Source organism: Peromyscus maniculatus, chromosome 19 (genome assembly GCF_049852395.1).
Source record: "Peromyscus maniculatus bairdii isolate BWxNUB_F1_BW_parent chromosome 19, HU_Pman_BW_mat_3.1, whole genome shotgun sequence".
Classification (NCBI taxonomy): Eukaryota; Metazoa; Chordata; class Mammalia; order Rodentia; family Cricetidae; genus Peromyscus; species Peromyscus maniculatus.
In genome coordinates this window covers 65,901,361-65,919,810 of record NC_134870.1, presented here as the reverse complement: position 1 = coordinate 65,919,810, position 18,450 = coordinate 65,901,361, and the positions used below count along the sequence as shown (strand labels likewise).

The 18,450-nt window shown below is 47.0% G+C and overlaps 1 protein-coding gene across 5 annotated transcripts in view; it reads right to left on the bottom strand.

Annotated features, from left to right (window-relative positions):
• Myo5b (myosin VB) overlaps positions 1 to 18,450 on the bottom strand; it is a 309,643-nt gene that overhangs the window by 185,190 nt on the left and 106,003 nt on the right. For all 5 annotated transcript variants that reach the window (XM_015992657.3, XM_076555509.1, XM_076555510.1 and 2 more), the window contains exon 2: positions 2,086 to 2,196. In XM_015992657.3, coding sequence (XP_015848143.2) covers positions 2,086 to 2,196 — 111 coding nt within the window. The remainder of the gene's footprint in view (positions 1 to 2,085; positions 2,197 to 18,450) is intronic.

Sequence of the window (18,450 nt, the reverse complement as noted above, 5' to 3'; positions counted from 1 at the left end):
ATCAACCCAAGGCTAGCATCCACGAAATGCCCAGCACCATCCAAAAGCAAAGAACCAGGCCAAGTATGAGCACATAAGCACATTCTGCTCGTCCTGACTCTAGAGAGGGAAAAAAAAAGACAGATGACACCATCCTTTTCTCCAGAGAAGTCACCATCTTCTCTCTCCCTGTCTGCCAAACAGAGCATCTTCCATTCTGCTAAGTGACCTAAGCCAGAGGAACCAGCACCCATACCACAAGTCTGTACTTGTATGAAGTACCTAGTGCAGCCAGGGTCAAAGGCAGAGGGTGGCAAAGTGGCAGGCTGAGACGGGAAAGGTGTTCAGTGGAGGCAGTTCCAGTTTTGCCGTATGGAAAAAGAGCATGGTAACCATGGCAATAGTGCAAATGCCACTGAACTGTTCACGTAAAAATGGACCACATGGTTACATTTATATTCCACAGTTAACTAGAAGAAATAACTGAGCAAGAGTGGGAGGGGGCATCTTAGATGGACAGTAAGAAGTCTGAATACCTTATCAGAGGAGGCCGTTGGCAGCAAAGCACGTGGTCCTGCTATGAGCCTGGGTTTGGAATGCAGCTTTTCTAGCAGAAAATCGGACCTACCTTTTTTGCTCTTTGCTTCTGCACTAAAACCAACACCATTTTACCTTGGAGGCTAGAAAGTCTACCAGCGTAGTCTCACAGGATGGCTTCAGCTTCAGAGGAAATGCTTTCTAAGCATCCAGCCATGCCATGCCTGTGGCCCCCACCTCCAGTATATAGTGCTCCATCACTCTCGGGGCCAGCTTCATGTCAGTCATAACCCATGGGCAACAGGGAGAGACCTCGCATGCTCAGAGCCTATGCTGATCTCCAGCCCCAGGCTTTCTTCCAGTTCCGCAGTGACCAGTCCCATAGCCGGAGAGGAAGAGAAGGGCCGTGGGCAGCTGCCAGGATCTGCCATGCAGGGCCAAAGCTGTGTGCAGCCAGGGACACAAGCATCTGCTGTTTTAGCAACATGACAGCTCATTCCTCACTGCCTCATCGAGCTTTTAAAAACACCCACCCACTTGAAAAGACCAACTGAAGTGAAATCTGTTGGAGTACATAGAAGGCACACTCCATTCGAGTGGGTGGGTTGATTTCATTCTGTTTCAGGTGTGGGGTGGGAAGTTATTCCACATGGTAAACAAGATTCCATCTGCTGGCGGATTTGCTTTTTCCCCCAGAACCAAGAGATGACCAGCACAGCCTGTCAGCTCGAGGGTGGAGGACACACTGACCACCTCAAAGTCACCTGCCCCAGTGTCCTACTCCAAGTGACACCCTCGAATTCATACAGAGCGGGGTGGTGGCTGGAGAACGTGCAATCAACAGGTTGCTCAGCCAGCCGTTGGGAGTGGGAAACGGAACAAAATGCTTTGAAGAACGAACAACAGCAGGGCAGTTAATAATTCACACAATGCAGACATTCCAGGCACTGGGGCTCCACACAAGGCTTCTGTCCACTCTGTGCCTGCTCTGCAGCCCATCTATGTATCCGTCTCAAAGCCCGTTCTCCATGTCATCCCACCACTTCGTCTAAAACCAGCCTCCCTATGCATACCCTGGATAAAATGGTTGCCTGTCACCTCATAGGCCACCTGGGTCCTGGGTTCACTGGTTTACCTTCCTTCCCTGGTCCACATACAACACTGGGGTCTTGGGCATTGGGCACACATAGCTCCTGCATGAACATTTCCAACTGTTGGCCCCAGGTACCCTGAGCCCAGGCTCCCACCACCTGTCCTGTTCCTGGGGATTGTTTCCTCCTCTGCTGAGGCCTCAACACAACAAACCTGTTCCCTTCACTCCAACATAAAGACTCCTGTCTGAGCTCCCAGTGGAACTTCAGTTGCTAACCTGAGTGGGCACTTATTTCTTAGGTGGCATCCATGAAGCTGACTCATGGGTTGGCACTTGTCACATACACTGTCATCAACAGTGACAAAACAAGGATTTGCAGCTCAGAAGCTCTGATGGGCAGACAAACCTAACCACAATATACCATCAGACCCAACCAGGGCGGATGCTGGGTCCCCACCATGAGAACCAGCACTTACTGTGTCATCTTCCAGTCTCAGCTGCAGGCTCTTGTCCCCCTCTTTGTAGTCCTGGGTTAGTTCAGCCGAGCGCCACACTTCATCTGGGTCAGGGATCCAGACCCTCGTGTACTGAAAGACGAGAAGGAAGGAGGCTTAGATACAAAGCAAAGCATCCAACCCTCAAAGCACGTGTCAGCATCGATGAAGTTTGTCGGAAAAATATTTGACAGCACCATCCACATACCACGCTTCCCTTTAAAGACACAAGATGATTCAGTATTATAAATGATAAATATTTCATAGGATTAATTTAAAATGGCACCCTCTCAATCTTAAGAAAACATGACAGTGACATTAAAATTCTGCTGGGGAGACAGCTCAGCACAGGCTTAGTTCTAACGATGAGGGTTTTACACCACCCTTTCAAAAGGAGACACAGACCAGCAGTCAAAGGATGAGACATGTTATAATTAACAAAATAATACCGGCCAAACGCAGGGAAGCACAGTAAAGCTGCACAGTTTGGGTTACGCTGTTCTGATAGTCTACATTCAGTGGAAGTGGCCAGAAAGTCAAAGGCACCCTTAAACACTGTTAATGGTATGAATCCAAAATGTTGTAAATGATTTGGGGCCCTGGTCCTGCTAATCCAGGAGGCCCTGACCCTTTAGGAGGCTGGGCCTAGCTGAAAGTATGACACTAGTGGACTAGTTGGGGGCAGGGGTTTGTAAAGGTTATACCTGCCTCCATCCCCCGCCCTGATCCAGCCACTGTCTTCTCGCTCTGTGGCCCACCATGATGTAAACAGCCTCCACCACACATTCCTGCTGCTATGATCTCAACTGCTCTGCCATGCCTCCGCTGCCATGACGACCAGCTCTCTAAAACTGTGAGCCAAGACAAATCTTTCCTTACTCAAGTTGCTTCTGTTGGCCTCTGCCACAGGCACGCAAAATCAACTAATGTGGGCCCCTTGAGTCATCGCCCATGAACAATAGTTACTTGTATATTTAAGCCACAGACAGTACAAAATTCTCAGTCACTCCAGCACTGCCCTATGAAAATAAAGTCATCCAACCTGGCCTAGTCCCGGCAGGGGAGGATATAACCGTTCTTGTCAAGGGGTGATACGGGAGTGACCTTCAATGATTGTTGACCAGATGCTCAGTCCTGGTTACATGTTAGATAATGTAGAGAGCTTTGCAACCATCAAGTCTGGGTTAACTCAGACCAAGTCAGCCAGGCAGTTTCCAAGGGGGGACCAAGCATTTGGCACACAGAACGGCAGCATCCAGACCTACTGCCATTGCTCCCGATCGCACACTTTTCATAGATGCCAAACTGCTGGGTTGTTGCTCAGGAAGGAGATTTCTCCAGGGTTTGTTTTAGAAGCCATCCCTGTGTGCACCTGCATATACATACACTACATTGTTATGCCACATTGTATTAACAAACCTAAATGGCCCTTTTGACCAAAGGGTGAACCCTGTGCCTGGGTCAGCATAACTCATGCATCAACTCACAGCCAGGCAGCTGCTGTGTACCGTAACCAGCCAGCTTTCTTTGGGTCCTGCTTCCATTTTTTTTTAAGCCCATTTTTTTTTCTCCTAGCATACACGGTCCCTTTTATAAAACTAAGATCCTGACTGCCGCTCCATTTGTCTCTAATTCACCCGAGCCAAGTCCTATGGCGACAGGATCAGAACATGAACGAGAAGAAAACAGATGTCAGTCCACCCTTGACATCCCAACCCAAGTCATTTCTTTTTAAAGTTAACAAAGAAACAGATGCGTAGGATCGTAGTCTCTGTGCCCCGAGGCCAACCTTACCGAGTATTGATGGGAGAGTCTTACAGGACAGGACAGTGCAGTACAGTACAGAAGAGACCTGCATGGGACCAGGTGTAGAAAATAGAGCCCATCCCCTCCTCCACCGCCCCAATTCCTCCTTCCCTCCGGTGTTCTCACTTGGCTTCACCACCGTCCTCTAAGCCCACCGTCCACCCAGCCGCAATAACCAGCAAGGTGCTGCCCCAGAGCTTTCCAGCGGCGGACTTTCTTCAGCCGCACTGCAGCTCCCTCTGGCTGCTACGTCCCTCCTGGCAGTCCACCCCAAACTTCTACTCAAAACAAAGCCTCTCCAAGGGCAGGGCCCAACAAAGGTTGCCCATAACAGAATGAGAGATAACCGAGGAGCATGGAGGCAGCCTAGTAGAAACTGAGTGGAAGTGAAAAGCCACAGGGCCTGGTCTCAGTTCAGCCAGTGACTCCTGTGGCCTTCGGCCCACTGCCCATGTGCAGAGAACTCACTACCTCTGTTCCCTCCCTCCTCTGGGTGGGTTTGTCTTTCTACCCATGTCGCTTTCTCCTTGCTGAACAGGCTGGAAGTACCCAGTGAGCAGAAAGTCACCCTCTGTATTCTGTAAGCACCAGGGCACTTGGGGGACCCTTGTGGTTCTCTATTTGGCTCCTTTCTCCTCCATGTGAGGACTTTAGCATCACTGTCAGCCAGAGCCATGCTAGAAATGCAGAAGCTCAGCCACCATCAAAACCTGCAGCGCCATACCCTGACATCTGTCCTGATCACATGCTCTCACACACCCTTGCTCCGACAAAAGCATCAGTAAACTGCAGCTAGGAGCCGCATCTGGCACTGTGCCTGTCTGTGTACGACCCATGAGTTTAAAAATGCCTTTAAACTCTAAAATGAGAGGATCAAAAGACTACTATTCAAAGAACATGGAACATTTCATGAAAGGTTAATTGTGGTGTCTACAGCTAATGTTATTTTGGGACACAGACATGCCTGCTCATTTACATATTATCTCTGACTGCTTTCACACTTCAATCATTGAGCTGTCACGAATCCTATGGCCCAGTGCCTAGAATATGTAATACATGACTTTGACAGGAAGGAGTGTCAACTCTCTTCTGTACTTGCTGCTTTCTTGGGCCAGACTGTCCATTCCCCGCATGTACATGTAGACAGATTCCCCGATTCCAACACCCGTTCACTGAATGCAATCATCACCTGTTCATTGGATGCCATCATCATCTTCTCATTGAGAAGGCTATCAACCTGTGAGCTGCCATAGTGGGCCTGTCTCTGATTAACTTCCTTTCTGGCTTCAGTCATTTCTTTCAAGTGAGTTCATCTCATTATTGCAAGATCTTCTAGATACATTACTCTGCATCCTTAGCATCCAGCACATCCAGTGGATGGTCTCAGTGATTAAGAGATGGAATGTGTCTTACAAGGGAACCTGGTTTTACCTAAAATGTATTGCCCTGAGCACTACACAATCAAGTACAGACATGGAAACCAATTGCCCAAGCTTCAGGAACCTATCTAGTAGGGCAGGCGATGCCCATCGGAATATAGTTGAAGGAGTGATGGGACAACCCCTAAGAGGGGTGTGGTTAACAGCTGCTGGGTCCATGCAGAAGACGACAGGGGAGGGCAGGGAAGGCAATGCTGGCTGCAGAAGAAGAACAGGGCAGCTGCATTCTAATGTGGCTCGAGGACGGCATTGCATATTCAGATCCGATGAGGCAAACTCCAGAGGCAAATCCAGTAAACACTTGGCACCTAATCTGTGCCAGCTCTGTGCCACACGCTGCCATAAATCTCTTCAGTGTCCCTCCAGTAACAACCTGTGTGACGTTTCTCCTCTATTCCAAATGCGGGGTGGCTACATCTGCAGGCTGGCTTCCCTGGGCCTCTTGCCCCTAACGTTTACCCTCTATGGGCCACTCCCCTTGAAGTCCTACACATCACTGAACAGGGTCCTTCACCCAGCGTCGTACTCAGCTCGCCCAAGCGGCAATGTACAGCATGTTCGAGGGCGATTGACCGATTCTCCGACTCTGCATTCTAGCTTTGCAAACGCCGCCCCCACACTTGCCCACGTGACTTAAGATAAGCATGGCCTCTGAAATATGCACAAAGTATTATCAGCACAAAGTCAACAACAAGAAAGCAGATCCCCAAACTGAAAAGGGAGAGACAAGTGTCCCAGTAACTAGCGAGGGCTTGAGAAGGGAGGACAGCCAGGTGTGACGGGGCTTTGGAGAGGAAAAGGATTTGAAGGAGACATGTCCTCTCAGAGTGATACAAATGCTACATATCTAGACAGAGCCGAGTATGCTAAATATGACTTCAAGCGGTTCCTTTTATATTCTACTCATTTCCTTTCAGTTAAAACAATGTGAGTATAAAACCTGGAGTCACTGCAGAAGCCAGGTAAGTGAAAAGGGACCATGGGTAGGGGGAGAGCAACAGAGGGGAGCAGCAGGCTACAGGGGACTTGAAGAGGGGAAGGAGCAACATGGAGAGATAAATACAGGAAGAATGTATGCCAAAGTCATAAGGAAGCATACTGTTATCTCCCTGCCTAAAATTACATATCATATATATATATATATATATATATACATACATACATATATAAAATTACATATGTATGATGTATAATTTTAGGTAGGGAGATCACACACACACACACACACATACACACATACACATATATACACATACATATACATACACACACACAGTTTAAATGAAATCTTCCCATATGGGCTGACAACGCTACCTCTAAGGGCTGTTGACTAACATGAGAATCCCCCCTTTTGAGTTGTTGGTTAGAGTTTTCCATGAGACTCTCAAAACATTATGGGCTATTGCCCTTGGCTGCCCCCAGAGATGGAGGGTAAGTCCTTATTGCTGAAGACATCATGCACTTCAGATACAAGACCCAGAGGAGCGGAGTTGGAATTGACCTAAAAGCCACCTCCCGGAGGACCAGCTTTCATGGTACCAGAAAGAGCCATGCCATCTTCCAAGGGAAAAGAGAAATGGTCTTCCCCAGAGAAGAGGCCCACAACTGTTTATCTAATACCAAGTGATCAGCTGGGAGATTATATACACGCAGGTAACATCATAGACTGAGCAGGTTGTATTTGTGTACTAAGGAATATATACATGTCAATAACTAAAGAGACCTTGAATTTGAGAGGGAGTTGGGTGTGTGCATGGGAAGGGTTAGAGGGAGAAAAGGGAAGGGGGAATGATGTAATTATGATTTTAAAAATTATAAAAAACAAGCAAACAAACAGCAACCCTCCCCCAAAGTCCAACACACTGTTGCACTACAGAGGGTCCAAAACCATGGTGTAGACAAACCTTCTCTTGCCACGTGTTCTGACTACTAACCTGTAGGAAAGCCACAACGATACATATCTTCAAGAAACATACCTTCTTTTATGTGTGTGTGTGTGTGTATGTGTACCTGCCTGAGTTTATGTGTAACAGATGTGTGCAGATGCCTGCACAGGACAGAAGAGAGCATCAGCTCCCCGGAACTGGAGTTAAGAGGTGGTTGTGAGCCACCACGTAGATGCTGGGGATCACATTTCAGTCCTGCACAAAAGCAGTAAATCCTCTTAAGCACGGATCCATTTTGTGAGCTGGACAGAAAGAGTTCTGAATTGAGTGTGTGTGGGGGGCGGGGAGGAACTGGGGTACTGAACTCAGCGCCTGGCATGTTAGATGAGTGCTTTGTCACTGAGCCACCCCCAGACTTCCGAGCTGCCTTTTGATTTTCACACCTTGGAGAGAACTCCTCTCGGGTCTAACCTCTAGCAGCATCACTGTATGCAAGACAGCAGACTATCGGAGGGTGAGTTCAATCTGCATCCTAATTACGGGGTTACAGAATCTGTCACTACCGTATTTTAGCAATGCTTAGCTCCTTTATGAAAAGCAAATGAAGTATTATATCACCAAGTAAGAGGTGATTTGGGGAAGAGTCTGTATATGAACTTGGGATGCTGATATCAAATGTTAAAGGTCAGCACTGAGTTGTGCTCTGGGCCTCTGCTCCTTTCCTGTCCCCAGAGGCCGCTCAACATGCAGCTGCCCATGACAACAGTGCTCTGTGCTCCAGCCGCACATTACAACCACGTGGGGAGCTTACTCCCCAGCCAGGCAACACCCTAGACGATCTACGCCAACCTCTGGGGGTGGGAATCAGGCAGCTGGGAAGCTCCCCAGATGAATCCAATGCATAAGCAACTTGAGAACCGGCACCCTTTGTGGTTTGCCTAAGGAACCACTTTGGGGGGCACAGAGATCCTCATATGGATAGAGGCATCCTTTTGCCAGCATTCTCGACCAAAAAGCTGCAAGCAAAGGCAAACACTGTGTCTGCAAGAGCACACCATTTGTCTCCATCCACACATCTTTACATAGTATAGCACTGTGGTAGGTGTCTGGGCTCTACAGCACAATAGCCAAGACAGTCTTGAATGGGCTGTTGCATAGGTCTCAGCATCTCCCTCCTCAGATGATAGGATGTAAACCATATCACCCTCAAGTTACCAAGAGTTAAATGGATATCAGAGAATGATGGGCTGATACTACGTACACTGTGTTGCAGGGAAAGCGGGATCCCAGTAGGATTCTACATAGCTATACCAATCGGGAAAATAAACCTGGCACCTCAATTATTTTAGTGATTTTAGGTTGCTGTACTTTAAGTAGCTAAACCTTGCCTTAAGTTCGATAGCCGGATCTAGTCTTTTTCACTCAAAACAAACAAACAAACAAACAAACAAACAAAAAACAAAACAAAACTGAGAGAAGTGCTTCTTGGTGCTGACTGATGGAGAATAACTATCTGTAGATCTTTAAAACACAAGGGTACTAACAGCCATGTCCCGCATTTGAATAATTAAACCTCCAGGGGGTAGATCCAGAGCAGCACATTAGAACAAAACAAAACCAACCCCCAAACTAACTTTCCAAATGATGAATGGACCCACATAACTACAATCACTACTTCAGTGAGCCTCGGCAAAGAAGAAACGCACAGTAGGAGAACACCAGCCTTTGAAAGATTCTCTTCCTGGCATTATTAATGCTACCTCCATAACCAAATGCTAAGGACACTCACATCAAGTCAGTTTAGTCCCAAACCAAGTCAAGGAGAGCGGCGTTAGAAACAGAAGAATCCAGATGGGCAGACATGAACGACAATCTGTCCAGGCTTCTGAGAGCTGGATGTGTAGGGGTTTCACAGAGCCAGAGCCAAGCCCCAGACTCAGTCTCTAAGTCCTCCGCTCTCTGACCCCCTCTAGAGAAATACTGATCTTCTTGGGGAGGGGTCCAAATCCTGCTGGGTAGGTATTTTATATGAATAAAGTGCCACGTATGACAGTGTCACACATGATAACATGTGTGAAGGCAAAAAGGTAAGTCCCTGGGGAGATTCTGTGTTATACACCAGGCACACTGACAATTCAGGTGCAATGCAGCCCTGGTCTAAAGCAAAACATTCTGGATTGTGCTCTCTAAGAAGCACCAGACAGGGGGCAAGTGGCCTAGCGTGGTGGCTGACAGCACTCTCGGCCTGTCCACTCCTATCTGAGTTTGGGGGCCAAGCACAGAAAGATCACCTGATTCTGATGTGCTTGGTGCTGTAACTAAATATCACCAGAGTCACTTAACCCAGGCTCGGGTTAAGGACCGTGTAACAGAATGGAACACACACACACACACACACACACACACACACACACACACACACAGAGAGAGAGAGAGAGAGAGAGAGAGAGAGAGAGAGAGAGAGAGAGAGAGAGAGAGAGAGAGAGAGAGAGAGAGTCAGTCAACAAACTGGCTTGGAGCATGCCTTAGATCTCTATTTCTGTGATCAAACACAATGATCAAAAGCAGTTTTGGGAGGAAAAGGTTTATTTCATCTTACACTTCCAGATAACACTCCACCACTGAAGGAAATCAGGGCAGGAACTCAAGCAGGACAGAAACCTAGAGGCAGGAGTTGACGCAGAGGCCATGGAAGAGTGCTGTGTATTGGTTTGCTCTGCCTACTTTTTCTAGTGCCACACTGGGCTGGGTCCTCCTACATCAATCAACAATCAAGATCATTGCCCACAGGCCAGTCTGGTAGGGGATATTTTCTCAATTGAGGTTCCTGCTTCCTAAATGAATGTAGCTTGTGTTGAAATAAAAGTATCCAGCACAAGGCATAAATTCTGTCTGGAGTCCATTGAGGGAGGTAAATTTGAGGGAACCAGCTTCCATCCTTCAAGGAGCACAGAGGCCAAACATCTCCAATTAAGGCAAGTCTGAGTCAGAGCATAGGGCCTGGTCATAGACTTAAGCCACCGGCATAGAAAGAAGTTAGCAGTGGAACTAACCATTTACAGGGGAAATAACCATTAAAGGAGGGAACTCAGGGGCCATCTGTATCAGTTAGTTGTTTTTCATTTCATATGATATTTAATTTTTCAAGTTATGCATATAGTATATATCTTTGTGTATGTTTATATACATGAATGCAGTGCCTGAGGAGGGCAGTAGAGAACATCAGAACCCCTGGAGCTGGAGTTACAGGTGGTTATGAGCACCCCCACATGGGAACTAAAAGCAAACTCAGGTCCTCTGTAACACAGTAACCATTGAGCCCTTTCTCCAGCCCCTTTAATTTCCTTTCTCACTGCTTTGATAAAATACTTGATAAATGAAACTTAAAGATTATTTGGCTCATGGTTTGAGCGCATGGCCTATCATGCTGAGGAAGGCGAGGAAGCAGGGGCATGAGACAGCTGGTCACATCGCATCCACAGTCATGAAGCCCAGACGGAGGAATATTGGTGCTAGTTCCCATGGAATGATGCCACCCACATTCGGGATGGATCTTCGTCCAGTAAGCCTTTCTGGAAACACCCTCACAGACAGTCAGAGGTGTGTTTCTATCATCAAATTAAAAATGAGGATTAACCATTCCACACACCTGCCAAAAATCACAGGTGTGACTTTCCAAATCCGAGCAGGAGAGAGAGGTGAGACCTCAGATCCTCTGGATAACTGAACGTGAGCCCCTTAGAATGGAGACCTTTAAGCTCTGCACTTAGGAGAGCTTAGGCGAACACCCTTGACTATCAGCCTGCTGGGCCTAAGTATGACCACTGTGATGTTTCCTGATAGACATAACAAGAAAGGAGAATAAAGAGAGGGGGGAAATCCATAGAAATGAAGCCAGTGGTTTTATTTCAGCATCACCAAATTGGCACCCTCCCAAATGAGGTACCTCCCAAATGACCTGGTACCTGGCAGTAGCGGTCACATGATTTAGGAAATATGAAAACAGCTAGCCTGACCTTGCTTATGGAAAGTCAGTCACATTCCATTGTCTCCCAAAATTCTTAGTTTCAGCAAGAAAAATTAGGCCCTTTACCCCAGCTGAGTGGAATCTCACCCGCTCATCCCACATTTACTGGTATCTCAAGATAGTGTCTATGGGCCCAGATAACAGCTGCACAAGTGATGAGCCCCCAAATTATGAAGGCTGAAGTAAAAAAGCTCTCCCACTGATGGGTGACTGGCCATCATCCTCCTTTAACAAGGAAGTAAAGAAAAAGAACCCTGAAGGGTAAGTTATTTGCCCCAGTTCCCATCAACGGGTGCGAGTCTGTTCCTCCCCAATGCAACTTCCTTGTGTGTAAAGCAGGAAATACCTGCTCCATCAGGGATGTTGCTAGGACTCCCCACGTACATAAAACATTAGGCACAGTATCTGGCACACAGTGACTATTTGGTAGCTATGGTTGCTGTGCAGGCACTCTAAGCCTGGATCTGGTAACACGTGGACGCTCCCTTGAGAAAAGTGACTCACAACCCCAAGTCCCATCAGAACTGTGTTTCCACAGGGTGTCATGGGAATGTACAAGTTTTTTTGCTTCCAGTTTATTTCCACATTGTTTAACTCCTCTGACCAGCAGGAAGCCAAACCTCTTGGTTTCTCTGTTTATTCATCCCCTAGAAAAGCTTAATCCATATTTTATATCTGTATCTGGAGTTTAAAAAGAATTGAGCCTCTGTGTAGCTGAAGACAAAATTCACTTCTCCACAGACACACTAAATAGAATGTATACTGTGTCCTCAAGTGACAATTTGCTGGATAGGAAGTGCTTAGCATACAGGGAGAGGGGCTGTCATCGTATGGAGCTGCCTTATGCTGGATCTACCCACTAGGGGTGGGGTTGCAGGAACACTAAGGCTGAGAGAGATAGCTATGGAGAAATGCGTTGGTGTTGAAGCATCCAAGACTTCCCACATTCTATTTGCTCAGCAGATGTATTTGTTAGGTCCCCCCAGCATGACCATTCCCAATGAACTTGGATATAAATTCCTGCGTTTAAAGTGAGCACTAGAGAAATTGTTTAGACAGAGAATGGAGTGACCTAAATAGAAATATCATTGAAATTCTTCTGTTTGAAAGGGCTAGGTCAAACCTGATTGCTACAAGAAGTGTTGAGTGTGGTAGTTTGAAGAATGTATCCCCCCCCTCCCCTCAGTTTATATATTTGAAGATTTAGTCACCAGGGAATGGCACTATTTGAGAAGGATTAGCAGGTGTGGCCTTGTTGAGTATGCGTGTCACTGGGGTGGGCTTCAAGGTTACAAAAGTCGATACCCAGCCCAGCATCTCTCTATGCTGGCAAATCAGGATGTGGCTCTCAGCTATTGCTCCAAGGCCATGCTCAGTGCCACACTTCCTGCCCTGATGATGGACTAAAGCCTCAACCTGTAAGCAAGCTCCAATTAAATCCTTTCTTTTATAAGAGTTGCTTTGGTCACAGTGTCTCTTCACAGCATAGGACAGTAAGACAGTGAGCAAATGACTAATAGAAACTTCGTATGCAGCACCCAGGAGGCAGAGGCAGGTGCATCTCTGTGAGGTTGAGGTCAGCCTGGTCTACAGAGTGAGTTCCAGTACATCCATGGTTATACAGAAAAACCCTGCCTCAAAACACCAAAACAGAAAGAAAGAGAGAGAGAAGAGAGAGAGAGAGAGAGAGAGAGAGAGAGAGAGAGAGAGAGGAAGGAGGAAAAAAACCTAATGTGCATGTAGGTATATTTTAGACATATATACACATGCACATACACCACCAATGGAAAACAGTTTATTTCTAAACCTATAATAAAATTACTAGCAATTGGGGCTGGAGAAAGGGCTCTGTAAAGTATCTGCGGGCCAAGCATGATGACCTGAAGTCACATCCCTAGCCCACCAAAAAAGGCAAGTTTGAGTGGAGCAGCTTCCATGCTTTAACATAACCTCAAACGTTCCCATTTACGTCAAGTCTGGGTTAGAGCACCATGTCTGATCAAAAGACAACACTCAACAATACTGACTTACCAGGTAGACTATGAGCTACAGAGAAAGGAAGAGTTAAAAGGACAAAGTTCAGGTGCCATCTCTACTAGTTGCTTTTCATTTTTTACAAGATTTTTTTTTTAAATTAAGAATACATGTATGTGTGAGAGTATCTGTATGTGGGTTTATACACCTGTGTGCAGTACTGGAGGAGGCCAGAAGAGGGCAGCAGGTCCTCCTGGAGCTGGACTTCCAGGCAGTTGTGAACTGCTCCACATGGGTGCTGGAAACTAAACTCCGGTTCTCTGCAAGAGCAGTATGCATGCTTAAATGTGAGAGTTTCTTAGTGCAGGGCAAATGAATACATAAATTCACCAAGCCAGTGTGATGTTTAAAATCTTAGTTGCTCAAGACAAGATTCCAGAGCAGGCCATCTTCATTTTCATTAAAGGTCTTAAACACAGTACAAATGTAAGTCTGTGTGATGCCATCACTAGGTCATCTTTTTTCTTCATTTTGGCGAGTTTATACTCTGTAATAAAAGGCTAGCACATGACTTCCTCCAGAAGAAATGGTCTTACAGCTACTACAACACTCATTAGAATGTCACAGCCCTTGACCAGTGAAAATAAAGTAACCAATGAGAGACCGCAGAAAACCACAGTCACTCCGAGGAAGTGGCACCTTGCATCTGGACACTGGAGCACACAAACATGTTCTTGATGCTCTGCAAGAGACAGAATCACCTGTCACAGAATTTAAATACCTCACGCACTTGCCTTTGGGACTTGAGGCAGCTCCCAATCTTCCTTCCTTAGAATCAAGCATGCCAGATTCACTGCCCCAAATTATTCAAGTACTCTGTCTTTGAGGTTGTTCAACATCCTTGAACTTCTACAAGTCCCCGGTGAATGTCAGAGGCCTACAGACTAGAACGTGGATTCTAGTCCCATCAACTGTCCACAAGACCTAGTGAACACCTCTATATGATGGGTGCAGTAATGGGAAAATAAAGGACACAGCTCTGTCTTCATGGAGCTCAACTACACTCTACGGCTCATCTACTGGGACAGTCGAAACTGCTTCAGTGGCACCCGTCTTCACACCACACCACAGGGACCTAACTTACTTACGCTGTTTATCAACAGAAGCCCTACTGAAGGAGTGAGATGCAAGCTGGGCTACAGATGGGAAACGGACTCGGTCAGAAAGATGATGGGCAGTCTCTAGGCTGAGAGGATAACTGAATGACAAGCATGGGCTGAAAGGGGAAGTGTGGCTCAGGAGCTAAAAGGATGGGAGTGGGGGTGGGGGGTGGTGGGGAGGGGTGGGGAGGTGGGAGGAGTGTCATGGCTTGGCAACACAGAATAGTAGGGGTAGGGGCTCAAAAGGACATGGGTAAGAGATGCAGAATCCAGGTCCAGCAGGTTGTTAGGGGTCTTCTTACTGATTTTTAAAAATTATCCTATAGCCAATGGAACATTACATTTGGGTACTGAACACAGGCAAAATGGCATAATTAGATCAGGTCTTAGAGATTCATGCATATGGGGAGGATTTCGGCATGAGAACACAGCTCAGTCTTTCCACATTCATGATCTAATTTCTTCCTGTGGGCAGTGACAATGAAAGGGTACCAAGGACATCAATTATCCTGCCCCTGCTCTCAAAGTGTCTTTTCAAGCTGGCTTCTCAGACGACTCCTGTTACTTAATTTTATTTTACTCATTTATTTATTTATCACTGTTCCAGACTGCTGAACTGCCATTCTCTCCACACGCCTTCCAAGGTACAGTGACACAGATTTTGACTTGTATTCATCAACTCTGAGTGTCTCCCAGGGTTTTGCCACACCGAGTTTATTTGGAATTTCAGAAGTTTAACACTTAGGAGGAAGAAGAAACCTCCAACGGGGGTACCCTGGCAGCAGGCAGAGTAGCAGCACTGAATCCTCAGGACCTCAGGGGGAAGATGCTCCGAAGCCAACGCATAAGCACACTGAATCACAGCCACAAAACTGCATATGACTAGTACCTAGGAACTTGCAAGGATGTTTGCTCTTGAAGTTGTATGACCCAAAGACTATAAAGAGGTACCTCTGACTCCCACCATGATTCTGGAAGGAATACTGAACAGGTGTTGTCAATTGAATGGCCTGCATATTTGAGACCTAATCATTCTCCGCAGAGGCTATCTAGTGTACACATCAGGAAAGAGGGCCGCTGTGAACCACAGATTTCCCATGATGACCGTGGCCACTGTGAACCACAGATTTCCCAGGATGGCCATGGCCACTGTGAACCACAGATTTCCCAGGTGGACCATGGCCACTGTGAACCACAGATTTCCCAGGATGGCCATGGCCACTGTGAACCACAGATTTCCCAGGATGACCATAGCTACTGTGAACCACAGGTTTCTCAGGATGACCATACCCACCTCACATTCCTCTATTTTCAGAGACACTACACTGTTCTCTTTTGCCCAGATGAAAGGTAGCTATGTAGCTAGGAAGGTGGCTGGCTCGACCTGGCCTTCGGCATGCCTAAAAAGAGGGGACTAAGGCGAGTTTAGAAAAAGAATGAAGGGCAGAAGCCGCCCTGAAATGCATCCCTGTGCATCTCACTCTCATGGACTCAGGAAGAGAGCTCATCTTAATGAGATGAGCTGAAATGGAGTGCAACCTGTCTCAATGTAAAACTTCACAAACAATAGTATCAGAATGAAAAACTACTTTAGGAGATGCTGTAGAGGAAACGAAGGAGCTAAGAGTGCTTCCTCTTCTCTGTACGTGGAAAATGACATGGCTGGAAATCATATGGTTTCCAAAGCAGAAGCCGTCGCCCCCTGCCTTCCTGCAGCTCATTGGAGCAGAGCTGACACACACCAAGTGAGTGTGAGTGGTGCTGCTCGGAGGCTGCCCTTTACCAGGGTCTGAGTTACACTCTCACCACTAAGAACTCAGTGACCCCTGAGGACCTGTAGTACAGTCTTACACATTCTACAAGAATGTTCTAGAAGAGTTATTTACAAAAACACTTTCAACCTGAAAGTGTTCTGAACCCAGATAAGATCAGAAACCCTGGGGCAGCATGATAAGCCTCATTTTCCAACAAAACTCTTGCTTCTTTCCAGATTCTTTATGCTCTAAACAACCAGTGAGCTTTTGGCCAAGTGTGATGCTACATTATCAATAGTTGTTGAAACAACCACGCATCCAATTCTTAAGACAGATACATATGCCAGCTGTTCAGTTATACAGGTTTGGACGTGGCCAGAATTGCACTATTTCCTCCAGTACCTTTTACAGAGATACATCCAGAGTCTGTAGCTCTAGTCTTCCTGGGGAAAGCACAAGCACCCCTCTCCCACTGTGTCTTTGGGTGATGCTTGGTAGAGTCTGTACTCACGGCAGCTATAGGGATGAAGAGCAGCATCGGGCTGTGACAGCCGCAATTCACAGCAGCAAATGGTTTCCTGCTCTATCCCTCCCTCTCACAACCATGTTCAAAACCTGGATGGAAGGACGGACGGTACAAGCCCCCGGTAGGCAAGCGTGATGATCCGAAAGAGAAATGTGCCCCTGTGGTGGCAGAGCCGTTTGGGGAGGTTTAGCCGATGCAACCTTGCTGGAGAAAGCAAGACAGACAGGGGGCGGGGCAAGATGGGGGCCAGGAGAATAAGAACACACTCTAGTGCTCTAGACTTTTGTTTCAACAAGAAACCACAGCCTCTTTCCCATCAGAAATACTAAGTGTAGCACCCTCTCAATAACCCACCAGCAAGAGGATGTCACCAGCTCAAGAACGTCTGGGTGTCAGATCCCATCATGAGTCTGAGACTCTGTACGTCCCCTGCAGAGCTGCACAGCCAAGGCTCCTGTCCCTTCCAGATCTTATCTGTGAGAAGTCTAAGCTCCGACAGACTCCCTGTGACCTGAAGCCTCAAGAAGCTTGGAGGCAAAACGCTGTACGTAAACAAAGTGTTTGATAGCCCTTTAAGTGGAAGAATGCCAAGATAGGATTCCTAACACCAGCCGTATGGCTGTCAGGAGCATCCCGTGACATTCCACTAAGTCTTAGGCTTCAGTCTATTCACAGCAGAAAAGTCAATCGCTAACATCTAGAACATGCTGTAGAGAGGCAGCAAGCAACTCCGAAGGCACCTCACATTCCCAACAACCATTGCAAAAAGGGTTCCAAAACACCCAACATTCTCCATGGCCTGAGAGGAGAAAGCAGGGGGCAGTGTGGCTGAGGCTCTACCAAGGTCCAGTCCAAAGGCCGCCAAGCACCCCCAAACACGTCTCATAGCAGAGACTCAAGAGAAATTGCTGAGGTAATTTATGTTCGGAATGCCTTATGAAAGTTGGAAATGGAGTGGAGGGTGTGCATACCAGCCCACTTCCTCTGAGTCTCCTTATTTGTGAGAGTTGTCTGTCCTGCCTCGGATGGGCACCAAAGGGGAAGGGCTTTCAGGTGTTAAATACCTCACATGTTTGTGCAGTGACAGCGTGAGGCACGGTGGCGTCTTTGATGGACCTTCCGAATGTTAAGAGCTCATAGCGTAATTACACAAAACATAAAATCAGCAGCGCCTAATTCGTTGAAGACCACGGAGTTATGGAGAATCAGCACAAGGATAAATTCTAGCGAGTGGCACCAGCCCTGGGAAAGGCTGAGCAGGCAGCTCCCACCACCAGATAAAGGCCACCACAGTGTGACGAGAATGAGTGGAGGCAGAAAGAAACAAGTGCTGATATTCCACGCGAGAAGTGGAGGGAGAGCTCTCGGGAGTAACGCTACTGGTTAGAGTGGACCCAGAGGTGTGTGGAGCAGAGGGTGAATCCAGAAGGCAGGCTGGGTTCACACCATGGCAGAAGATTTAGCCATCACTAAGGGAACCCCACCTAACTCTTCAGGAGAAACCGGAGGACGTTCAAGCTGGGTGACCAGTAAAAAAAGGAATTGTTACACGTTTAGCAGGAACAAGCATTATACAAATGTCAAGCTTCATCTCTGCTGCTCTAATGTCAAAGACTAGTACCATGGCCAGGAGTACCCAGATGGCTTGAATAAAATGATTGAAAACAAGCAAACCATTGAACGGTTTCTACGGATTTAATCACTCGGTGATGCTCTGCATGCTTCTAAGATGAGAGAACACCAAGAGGCTCTCTAGAAGCTGAGCCAACAAGATC